This window comes from Erigeron canadensis, chromosome 6 (genome assembly GCF_010389155.1).
Source record: "Erigeron canadensis isolate Cc75 chromosome 6, C_canadensis_v1, whole genome shotgun sequence".
Classification (NCBI taxonomy): domain Eukaryota; kingdom Viridiplantae; phylum Streptophyta; class Magnoliopsida; order Asterales; family Asteraceae; genus Erigeron; species Erigeron canadensis.
The window spans coordinates 33,977,029-33,989,950 of record NC_057766.1 but is presented as its reverse complement, the minus strand read 5'-3'; the positions used below and the strand labels follow the sequence as shown (position 1 = coordinate 33,989,950).

General features: G+C 31.3%; 2 protein-coding genes across 2 annotated transcripts; both read right to left on the bottom strand.

Moving 5' to 3' along the window:
• Positions 1–946: 946 nt before the first annotated feature.
• Positions 947–5,226, bottom strand: LOC122603277 (serine/threonine-protein kinase STY13-like). Its single transcript, XM_043775947.1, has 7 exons — positions 4,796–5,226; positions 4,471–4,603; positions 4,179–4,374; positions 3,871–3,995; positions 3,602–3,760; positions 2,413–2,707; positions 947–1,287 (listed from the first exon to the last, which is right to left on the bottom strand). The coding sequence occupies exons 1-7, from the start codon at positions 4,921–4,923 to the stop codon at positions 1,205–1,207; spliced, it is 1,119 nt and encodes a 372-aa protein (XP_043631882.1). The 5' UTR covers positions 4,924–5,226; the 3' UTR covers positions 947–1,204.
• Positions 5,227–11,308: 6,082 nt separating this feature from the next.
• LOC122604760 (F-box/LRR-repeat protein At3g26922-like) lies at positions 11,309–12,580 on the bottom strand. The gene has a single exon (XM_043777629.1). The coding sequence runs from the start codon at positions 12,578–12,580 to the stop codon at positions 11,309–11,311; it is 1,272 nt and encodes a 423-aa protein (XP_043633564.1).
• Positions 12,581–12,922: the final 342 nt, after the last annotated feature.

Sequence of the window (12,922 nt, the reverse complement as noted above, 5' to 3'; positions counted from 1 at the left end):
TTACCTTAAACCCAAAAATCAAATGCTCAAAAATTAAAGACTCTTATTTTCATATCCTTTTTCTTAAATATACACTTTTTAAGATTATGCATATCGTATATTGTTTACTCCACAATGAGGGGTGTATGTGAAGAAACAACAGTTTGGAAATGGATTGTTACTTTATATATTAATTTTATGGAAAGCGATTAATTAATCTTCATATGTTATGTTTCAAATCTTTCTAAAAATATGATTATGAAAAATGATACAATCATGAAATTAAAAGAAATAATTAGTACATTTACTTTTAAGCGTGAACAATATATATATATATTTTTACCAACTTGAAAGAGTGAACTCTTTTTTTACACACGAGAAGGCTACCTGCGCAATACGGCGGTGGCGGGAACGAGTTGTTGCAGTAACGGTGTGGTTATTAATGTAAAGGTAATTTATTTAAAAGAGGTAATGTAGTTATTCTAAGGGTTATGAAATGCATATTGTAAATAATTTCATTAAGGGTATTTATAGTCTTATAGATATATTAGGTGAAATATTTATATTAGTGAAAAAAGAAGAGAGATAATTTAGATAAATACGGTTAGAAAATATTTTAGGGTATTTTAGGTAGATGTAGTGTGTGAGTTGAAAATATGATGAAAGTTAAGGATATATTTAAGTATTTTAAAGGTAGAATGTTAAAAATGAGAAAGGATAGTGCTTTATAAAGAAGTATAGATATATAAATGTGTAAATATTGTGATTTTTAAGTATCTTCACATTTTTAGATGTGATTTTTTTTACACACTTTTAAATGTGATTAAAGTAACAAACTTTTTCACAAAAAATAACAAATGACATATTTGTTGTGATAATATTCAAATAAGCTCTGAACAAACGATCGAGCAAACCTAATTTTCAGTTTAACTTTTTTAAAAGAATAACTCACATTAGAATAAGCCTGTTATCAAACATATCATTTTTTATTTTTTGGGTTAACAAGATACCCCGATGAGTTTTATAAATACAGTTCCAAAAGTGAAGTACATATAATATGATATGACTATCACATTCAATAGATGGACGGCACGTCGCCCCATTTACGGAAGCTAAACTTGACAAACCAATGGGACCTATTAGGCTTAGGCACTAGTAAAAGAAGAAAATTACTACTGTATATATAAGTTATAAAGAGAAAACTATGTAGTAAGCGTGCCTTCGCTTAGCAATGAGAAACAACAACCTGATCAGTCGGGAGCCATCTCGAATGCCTCTCGAAATCTTCCATGTGTCGAACATGCTCTCCTGGTGAAGATAGGCAATACAAGAGTGTTGATACTTGATAACAATAGCATCGGATACACTTTATCAAATTGAACTGATATCACAGTTTTTCTTACTCAAAATCATCATATTGAATATTTATAATCGGTCAAAAAAACATACGACACACACAAACATATTACAATTACAATAATCAATGTGATGAGATCACCATAATGTAATGAGATCTCCATGCTGCCGAAAGTGACCAACACTATATTGCAACAACTAAGATAAAAATGTTATATCTTGTGAAAAGATCCCAACTATAAAGTTTGATTTAGAAAGCACATTTTGACAGCATTATCCGCTGACACAAGAATAGCTAAAACAACTTGAAATAAAAGTTCAAGAATAATAACTAATAAGTACACAAAAATTCATTGTTGTAGAGAATTTGAACAAACAATATAGAATTCATATTCAACGCCAATTCATTGATAACCAATAAAAGTAACATCAAGGAACCCACTGGCCCTATGCATTAAAGCTAAATACACACATTTGCATTTTCATGGACCTCATTATTTTTTAAATATATATATATATATAAAAAAACAGAATAGTACAATAATAATAATTGAGAGGGTTTTACAGGGCCCTTTGATGGACCTTATTTCTAATTTTTACATCAACATCAACCCTACCATTATTGACTTTCCAGACCATCGAACTTGGTTTTTTTTTCATCGTAAACAAACCACAGTTATTGTAAAATGACTAAAAGAAAACAGTCTCCTAAAAAACGAGCAAACACAGAAAAAAAAAAAAAAGCGGCCAAATATGGCAGTCTTTCTGCATATATAGTCTACACTTTTGTTTAAACTTGCTCGTTCTTACAAGATACTGTGTTCTTTCAGCATTTTTGTGAATGTAGTCTAGTTTACACCAAAAAACCAGATACGATGGTATGAAAGCATGTGACGATTAAATAATTAATTAATCCTACAATTGATACATCGAAAGCTAACACAAAGTCCTATAATACTTTTTGACTCTTTTTGCTCCATTTTGTCTTGCTGCATTTAAATTGTATACAAACGTATGTTCCAACTTCCAAGATCTTCTTACACAGTTAACAACACTGATAAAAGCAGGAGAAAATACCTCTGGTGCTATGTTCAGTTGGTGCTTTTGGTGTTCCCTCGATTGATTCATCTGTTTTTGCAATCAAGGTGCTTGTCCCAGGAGAATCAGGAGAAAAAACGGCATTTTGAGAAGCGAAAATTCGAGATGGGATAGCAGTGGGCCTGGGTTCGGGTGGAAAGTTGGCAGATAAGTAATGATTAAGCATTTGTATAATTTGACTGAAGTTTGGCCTAGCATTTGGATCCTCTTTCCAACAAGATGTCACGATTAATGCCAAATCCTCAGGGAGGTCGTCAGCACTTGGCCTCACATTCTGTAGAACAAAACAAATATAAATCAATGGCTGAGATATTCCATAGTACAAAACTAAATAAATTCGAACCACAATGACCTATAAGTACATGGTTGATGATCATGACAGGTTTAAAGCCTTGTACATTACACTACTCGTAGGGGAGATGATATGTACATCACCAAAAGTATCCTTATATTGCAAACACAAGAGATTAAGGGTTGGGTAAAGCATTAGTTAGTGGTTTAAAGCATAAATTAGTGGCGTATGGATGAACTTGCTAGACTGGTGTATGCATCATCTCCCCGTCCATGGAGGTGGAAAAGGAGCGGACCATAAGGGTTAGGTAATGGGTCAAAACCTATTCGGGTCAAAACATGTAACTTTAGGTATGGATAGAAAAAGGACAGATTGGGTTTTCTGAACTACTTTTTTACAATTTAACTTTTTAATGAAAATTTGTGTGTTAAATATGATTAAAAAAACTGTGCTATTACAATTTACAACAGTAATCAAACTAAGTCAACAAAGGTATGCATAGATACACTCTAGCAGACTTTCAATGCATTTGATCGAATTCCAGCCTTTTTAAATACGTTATTTTCCATTGGACCTGTTAGAAGTAAAGCACTAACCAAATACGTTTGACCAAAGGGCCTTTGGCCTGGCAATATCACGACGTTTCCAGGTGTCCCTCATTAAAGTAGTTGGGGTGAGGATTCAAGTCTCACTTTGAACTAAAGTGTAGGATTTTCGGTGCATGTGAGTTCGCTATTATAAACTTTAAATACTAATTATCTAATTATGAACCATTCATAAGTAACAGGATAGCCATTTGTAATTCTTTGCTCTAAATATAAAAATTTTCGGAACGAAAATATTAGTTGGGTAAAGTGATTTATAGATAAAATGTACCTTGAAAGCAGCAGCATAGGCGGCCTGAAGATTTGACATCCCTTCAAAGGGTAACTTATTGTGTATGAGTTCCCACAGGACGATTGCAAAGCTGTACGCATCAACCTTGTGATTATAATGCTTCTTCTCACCATGCCTCAATGTCACAGTGCTGTAAAGCTACAATCACGTAGGAAATATTACTCTTTCTGTGTATCATCACACTCAATAAAGAAAGACAAATAAGCAGATCAAAATTATAAATTGCCCATTTAAAGGAGATCAATTACCTCTGGAGCCATCCAACGATATGTTCCAGTTTCTGCGGTCATCATCTCTGTTAATGATTCTTCCCTCGCTAAACCAAAATCAGCAAGTTTTACAATCTTGTGGTCTGCTGTCAACAGCAGATTTTCTGGAAAAAAATAATATAGTGATACATTATGAACTTTAAAAAAAAAAAAAGTTAAACTGATGAGGTTTTCCCTATTAATTGTATGTATGCCACTATGCAAATAAAAAATAAGACTATTTTTTTAGAAAGGGGCAAAATAAGACTTACAATGGAATTACTCAATTTTTCAGAATCCCAACTCACCTGGTTTTAAGTCACGGTGAATAATCCCGTGTGAGTGTAAGCATTCCATTGCACGAGCTATATCAAGTGCAAAACCGATAGCAACACGTATATCCAATCCCCTTGGCCTCAGATTCACCAAGTATTTCCTTAATGTACCACCAGTAAGAAGCTCGGTTACTATGACCATGACTGGTTCCTTACACGCTCCGATAAACTGTCATTATATATCACAATTGTAACAAAGATATTCTCAATACTAAATGATCTTAACATTATATCTACAATCCTATAACTTTTAATCAATAATTACCTTTACTAAATTCTTGTGTTGCACTTTAGATAACATTGCAACTTCTCTCGCAAACCGACCTTCTGTTTTCGCAATGTTCTCAGGCGTATCGCCTTTGTTCACAATTTTGATAGCAACGGTCTTGTTTTTATATCTGAGAAAGTTCACATAATTATCTTTTAACTACTTCACTAATTTCTAACCAACAATGCAATCAAGCAACTTACAAACAAGCACATCAAATTCAGCAACATAAATACATAATATACATATCTTACTAATTAAATATATAATACGAGTATATAAATATAAATACAGGGGTTTTATTTTCAGAGAGTTGACTTACTTGCCCTCATAGACTTTAGCATGTGCACCTTCACCAATCTTTGGACCAACAAAAAGAAGCTTTGGATCAATCAACCACTTTGATTCCAAACTAAACTCAGCTGAATAAAACCCATTTCCAGATCCCATTTTCTATCTACAAATTCTCTTTCAAGATTTTTCACAAACACCTTATATGGATACTTTCAAAAACGACATTTTTAAGTCAGACCCACAGAAAAAGATACAAACTTTATTCACACCCAATAATATATATACATACAAGTTACAAAAAGTTAAAAAGAAGAAAGAATGTTTGGGTCAAAAAGATGAAAAAAGGAAGCGACTTTAAGGAAATAAATGAAGAGCCCAGATGGAATGTATGAGTTGAAGAAGTTAAGAAGAAAGTGTTAAGGGGGTGTTTGGCCTAGTGTTTTTTGTAACTGCTTATGGTATACTAGTTTTTGTAACACAATAATGGATATGGTATTTGTTTTGGTATATATCTAACACAAGTAGGGAATAAGTTGTTCATAATGTTTATAAGGGGTCTAGGGTTGCGTTTTGAATAGATTATTGTCTGCATAATGTAAATAATGAAAAAATGTGTTTGGCAATATAAGTGATTATTCGCGTTTTATTAGAGTAAAAACGTAATTTTGAAAAAGCAGGTAGAGACATGTTTTATCAAAACGCAGTTTTTAAACGTATAATCTAATTTTTAAACCCAAACACAAACACCCCCTTAGTAATTTAAAAAGAAAAAAAAATAAAGTAATTTGGGAAAATTATGATGTAGACAATTCTAACTATTTTTAAGATAGGTAAATAGAATTTTTTTGATCTTGCAAGTAGTAAATACTGAATCTATGATCTCGATCTCTAGAGACACTTATATATATTAGCTATTTGAGCAAATCTTGCTTTTGTGTGATTGTGTATAGTAATTTATATTGTCGTTAATAGAATAAATACATAATGCGGGTTTTGTGCTTTACAAATAAATTGATGAAAATGTTAATGAAAAAACATTATAGTTAAAAAGATATAAGGTATATGGTATAACATGTAGTGTTTTTTTAGTTTATAAAACTCACAAAAGAGAGGAGCAAAATGACTTATAAGGTAACTAGACGAATGACACGGCAACAATGATGAAAGAGGTAACGTGACGATAGAGGTCATTGTTATCAACGATGAGGAATGTAAGTTATTTGATGTAAATGAGTAATGTAATTTATTTATGAATTCAAGAGTATATATTATAAATTAGTTTTATTAAAGATATTTTGAGTATCCACTCATGAATACTGTTAATTATAATTAATCACACTTTAAGTATTTTAAAAAATTTAAAAAAAAAAAAAAGAAAAGAAGGAAAATTTTACTTTATATAGTAATAAAGGTAAGCAACAATGGTTTGAAAAATTATTACTACCCTTCGTCCCATTTTAAATATCTTAAATTTTTTTAAACTTAATAGCATATTTATATATGTGTTATATAATAATAGATGAAATTTATATCAATGAAAGTTATATTTAAATCTTAATCCATTCATACATTTTGTAACAAATGTCATATTATTTGGACAATTAATATGAAACGGTAGGAATATTTTTTTAGCTTATCATTGAAAGGGTAAAAATTAAAAAACGGAAGCTTAAAAAGCCTTTAAGGCCTTACACTAAGTGGTCGTCAACCGCTATTCTTTGCCTCGTCGACGAGGATAGCTTAGGGAGCCCCTTCGTCGATGGCTTCTTCCTTCGACTGGTTTCGTTGGATCGAAGAGGGTTGACGAGGTATGTGGTTCGCAAAACGCCAAAACAAAAAAAAAACTTGTTTTTTAAATGCAACGGTCGGATTTGTATTTTTTTTTTAATCCTCCTTCTATATATACTATCTTTACACTCTTCATCAAACCATTTCAAAAAACCATTCCATAAAACCATTACATAACCATTCCATTTCAAAATGCCGAAGCATTTATGGACTGAAGCCGAACTTCGTTTGGTGGTCACGTGCTGGATATGGGTGACTGAAATGCCTAACCTACACGCTTCGGGTGTGTCCATGTGGACCTTAATATGCGAAAGGTTCAATGCGAACACGCCTGAACCTCTAAGGTCCAAAAGTCAACTACTAGCTAAATTCATCAAAATTCGCGCCGAATGTAAGCAGTTTAATCCAATCTATTCGAGGTTGAAGGCACATGGGACTTTATCGGATGAGATGGTTTATGTAACGGTCCATCAAGAGTACCAGACGACTTATGGGAGGGACTTCAAATACGAGCGGTGTTTCCAGGAGCTTATGAATGTTCCCAACTTTTATAATAATTAAGTGTGCTTTCGTTTTTTAATTGTGTTTTAGCACTTTGAATTGTGTGTTGTCTGTTTTTAAGTATTGTAATGTTTTTAAGTATTTGAATAAAATAAGTCTACTTTAAGAACATAAGTTTATTCATAATTTTAAAACATTTGAAGCTTAACAAAGAAAAACATACAACATGATATTAAAATAAGGCCACTTATTTTTTTTGGGCATAAACTGCTTTGGCCATGCTGATGAACTCAATTAAAGATGATGAAGATTAATCGTAGCTTTATTGTCTATTTCGTGTTTTAATCATGTACTGTACTTTTTGTAATTATGTATTGTAATGTTTAATTTTAAATAAATGTTGAATTATTAATATTTTGTTTAAATATAAAATAAATAAAAAGTGTGGAAAATGTGTGGAATAGATGTGAAAGAGGGGTTATAGGGAATGATTATGGAAGAGGTGGATGAAAAGAGAGAAAAACTGATGTGGCAGTATGGAAAAGGTATAGAAGAGGTAAAAGTGTGTATTGGCCTAAAAACAACAAACACCCTTTATTAGAAAGTTCAAGATTTTAGGCGTTATTTGGTGTAGAGCTGAAGAAAAGTGTGTATGTGTGAATAGTGATAAAATAACTTGGGTTACATCTAACACGAATAAACAATTTGCATATTAAACAAATTTTTTTAAAAAATTTAAATATAATAACTTTTATACATATAATAATAATACTTTACCAAGTGTATGTTTATCATATCTTTTTCATTGTTATTATTTTGGTATAAAAATACTAATATTATTATTGTTTGTTATTATGATATACTCCATAATAGATAGAAATAAATAAATAAAATATAAACTATACTACAATATAGTTAGCTGAAAGTCATTAATTAAAAACAATTAGGTGAGAAAAGGGGGCAAAAGTGATGAGGGAAGATTTGGGTTACATGACACGTAGTGATGAAATTTATTATGTGCATCGGCGTTGTCTCGTCACAATTTCCTACCCTCTTCTTGGTAGTAGCCGTTTATTTTTCAGAACCTTACTTACTATATGTGAGGTAATTAAAGTTTTTAAATGACTTTATGTGTAATATGGAGTATATATTATGTAAGCTAAAATAATTATAAGTTTTAGATAGAAAAAGCAATAAAATTTTTCAAAAAAAGATTAATGAGTGAGAACCTTTTAATCTCATGTACAATTTTAATATCCAAAACACATACAACATAAAATTCATTTCTGGTATATCATCCATATGCATGAATCTATTTTTTGCATTTGCCTTTAGCAAGTTATTAAGTTGTGACCTCCATTATTCACCTGTAGGCCTATATGGTCACATTATAACAGTGCCATTAAGATTTCACATCTCATCGATAGAGATCAATAATTTTATACATGTGGTATACGTCAATACTTATAATTTTAAACCTGTTCTTAAAAATACCATTTTGATATATAAAGACAAGAATGAATATAATGAATATAACCTGCCATATTATTTTGTCAATTTAAACTACTCCTAATACATTTGGATATATAAAGACAAGAATGTAAGTTATTGCTGATAATCTGAAAATTTATGGATCATTCATACATTCAAAAATCATGTACTATATATAATTGACGTATTTTAGATTTTATCTTCTATAGTTATATTGTGCATGTTTCTTTATAACTAATGTGTATTTTTTGATTTGTGAATATTAAGATTTATATTATAACATTTTTTTAATATCATGGGTTTTGAGAAACATCTAATCTAACATATAAACCATAGTATACTTTACAATAAATCCATTTTAGCTATATTGTAACATCAAATTCATTTTGCATAGATATGAATAGTTGAATATCTATTCTTGCCTTCTTGGTAAACTTATTGAGTTATTTTGACTTAAAATTGGGCCACCATATAATGGGCCTTGGTCAATAAAGCAGCATGTTCATGTAAATAACTGGGCTTGTGTGGAACAAATTTAATTTTAATTCAATTTAATATCATTAGTGGAGCCAATAAAACATTAGCAACAAATAGCAATACATCCAGCAAGAGTTTAAACAAAAAAATTCGAAAAAATAACACGATTTATGAAAGACAAAATTAGACATTAAAATCACACCATACTAATTAAACAGCTAGCTAGCCTTGCCAGAACTTAATTTCTTAAATACTAATTTTTGCATCAACAGAGTAAAGTTGGAGCAAGTGATCTGTAACATCCGAGTTTATAATTTCACCCGATCCATCTCGATCCAACTTCAAAAACTTCAAACCTTGGAATGGTGAACATCGTGTCACCAATTCTTTTGAAAACTTGGACAAAAGCTTAACTATAGACCTGAAAATCGTAAGGGATTTCGCATTATGAAAAGCCCAAAACATTCGTATCGTATCTTCAAAACTTTTTTTCATGTTTCTTAATCCTTGACAATCGAACACAACCTCATCAAGTTCATCAGGTAGATCAGCTTGAGTCGTTTAATTTTACGAACACTGGGAAAATACCACCTGCTCGAAACTTAAAGATTTTGAGTTTTGGATCTAGTCGAAAGCGCTCACAACGATCAAAGTAGTTAAGCTTATTGCACTTGATGGTTAATACCAAAAGTTGTGAAGCACGTATATTCATATCGACAATCGTACAGCGTTAACTTCTTCAATACCGGAAACCTTGAGAATGGGTCAGGACCCGTAATAATCACCTTTTCTAGATATAAACTTTGTTGTCAAGATTCTATATTTAACATTTGCATCACAAAACTATAATAAATTTTCTTTTTATATAACTATAATAAGTTATCTTAATACTATCCGGGTGCTTAAGCTAGTATATATATATATATTAACTAAATAAATTATTAAAACACATATATCCTTTCAATGATCAAATCATCAGATATTTCTCTCAACAAAATAAAGCCTATAACCTCGCGAAACAGATCTATGAAGATTCAATTTGATCACATAATTTGATCACAGATCTATGAAGATTCAATTTAATTATTTAATTGTTAAAAAAAACACACTTTAAGTATGTTATATGCGATAAAAAATAACGTTACTCGTTATAAGTTTACATCATAAACATTTCAGATTATACGTATTTTTACCTGTTTTTAATAACTTTTTTGTTCTCATATGAACTTTTAATATGTTTTCAATACATAATTTTATAATTCTTACAAAACTCGTAAGTAAAACGGTTTCCACAAGAACTTTCCCATATATTTTCATATTATATATAAAAAAATTTGAGTATGTGACTATTAAATACATAGGCTTGAGTATATAGTTATTTACATAATACTATTTTAATTTTCATAGATAAAATATTAACACTACAAATCATATTGCATTTGTTCACACTTTTAGGTGAGTGTAAACAAATTAAAAATTTTGTCACACTTTTTAGTGTGTAAAATATATTAAATTAAAAGTGTGTGAAAATTTCTCCATACTAAAAAGTGTGTAGAAATAAAAGTTCACACTTTTTAGTGTGGACTTTAATAATTACTTTACCGTAAACAGATGAGGCGTGACAAAATAATTATGAAAGTTCACACTAATAAGTGTGAACTTTTATTTCTACACACTTTTTAGTGTGTAAAAATTTCCATCACTTTTAATTCAATATATTTTACACACTAAAAAGCGTGACAAAATTTTTAATTTGTTCACACTCACCTAAAAGTATAAACAAATGCAATATTGTTTGTGGTGTGATGATCAGGTCCAAAAATCTTAAATGGAATTTGCTGAAGCACGTGAACATTTGACTATTGTAAAGTCAAAATGGCATCTTTAGGATAAGCTCTTTTTAGTCTTATTAGTAGTTGTAAGCTTATTGTGTGTAGTTATTGGTGTACTTGTTATGAGACAGGTTTACTGTAATGATCAATATATGGTAATGACTTGTTTTAGATTTATGAAATGGGGATTTTTTTATTACACTGACTTATATTGCTACCATTTTATTTCAATGATAACAAAATACAAACTAGTCTAAAGGTAAAGTTAAAATATGACAGCAGTAACCATATGTTATAAGGTCATATATCCATTCAGCTGCCAAAAATCAGTGGTATTACTTATGTTAAGACATTAGTGGAATTTTTAGTTGGCAACGCTGTTATAACGGCTTAATTACATCATTCACGAAAAATAAAAGTTGAACACATACAATAGAGCTATTGAAAGTTGATTACCGATAGCAACGGTAACAACGTTTCTTACACTTTCGTGCACTTATCCCCTTATAAAGCTTTACACGACTAACTTTTGCATCAACAGAGCATTGGAGCAAGTAATCTATAACTTCCGAAGGTATTTCGTCAAATACATCCTGATCCAACTTCAAAAACTTCAAACCCCAGAATGGTGAACATTGTGTCACCATTTTTTTTGAAAAATTGGACAAAAGCTCAATAATAGACTCGGAAATTGTAAGGGATTTGGCATTATGAAAAGTCTGCATTATTGATATCGCTCGATGGAAAGTTTGCTTCTCGTTCAGACTAGAAGATGATCCTCGATGATCGAAGACAAACTCATCAAGAACAGGAAGAGCTTGAGGCGTTACAAACACCGGGATGGTGGAAAAACTCTGAAACTTGAAGACTCTGAGTTTTGGAGTTAAAAGCTGACAACGATCAAGTGTACAACAATCATTTTGGTCGTTGATGGTTAATGCCGAAAGTTGTGAAGCACGTACATTCAATGTGCGCTTAAACCAACATTCGTACAAAGTTAACTTCTCCAATGCCGGGAACCCTGAGAATGGGTCAGGATCCAAAATACTCGCGTTTTGTAGATATAAATTAGTCAAATTCTTGAACAGCCCCGCTGATCTTTGTCCCAAAAACTCGCAACTAATTGTTTTATTACTACTTATTAATTTTAAGTGTGTTAAAGAATCCGAGCTAGTACTATGCAAGCAATCTGGCCAAGCATAGTTTCTACTCCCATTGATAGTTGCTTCTACCTCTTTGACACCATTCGAAAACGCATAACCAAACACCGTGTTCAAAATCTTGGCACTAGTTGATCCACCACGGTTGAAGGTTAACTTGTTCAACTTTACGGATTTATTACCTAAAACCTTTGTAACAATCTTATCAAACTTACGAAGTTTAGTACCGCAAGAATCAAAAGTGAGAACGGGGATCCAAGTCCATAGAGAAACCCATGATTTAGATAACACGGATGTTCGAACGACCTCTTTGTGGTTATCAAGCAACGAAAGGATATTAAGTATTATGGGTTCGGGCAAGTTTGTGAGTCTGTCTTCGTTTACATCGTCAGGATGTTGATCCCCAGCTTTTACTACTAGTAATTCTTGTTTGTTCTTCTTCTGCTTCTTGTTCTTCTTGTTATTGAACATCATGACATCAGCATTAACATTATTTGGGTCTTGATGTTTTCTTTTGATCGACTTGTTTTCTGGAAGTTTATTATGTTGAACAAGAATGGCCATGTTCACGTAATAAGGTTGGTTATAGACTAAAAGATTAATGAATGAACGAAAAGCTAGGTGTATATATGTTGCTATATATATAGGTGAATGGATGATTAATTATGATAAAGATGGTAATTCACAACTTTTCCTTTTAAACAAAAACCAGAATTTTGCTTTCCTAGTTTGGGGCGGAGTTTTGGTTGGTCCTTTTGGGCTTTTGACTTTTTTATGGGCCTTTTTATTGTGTTTTGTTTTACTGACCCAAGTTAGTTATGGCCTTGAAGCTGATCCCTGCCTCTATAGTCTATCCTGATTGAAATCTGTGTATTTCAAAAGATGGACTATAGTTAGATTACTTAT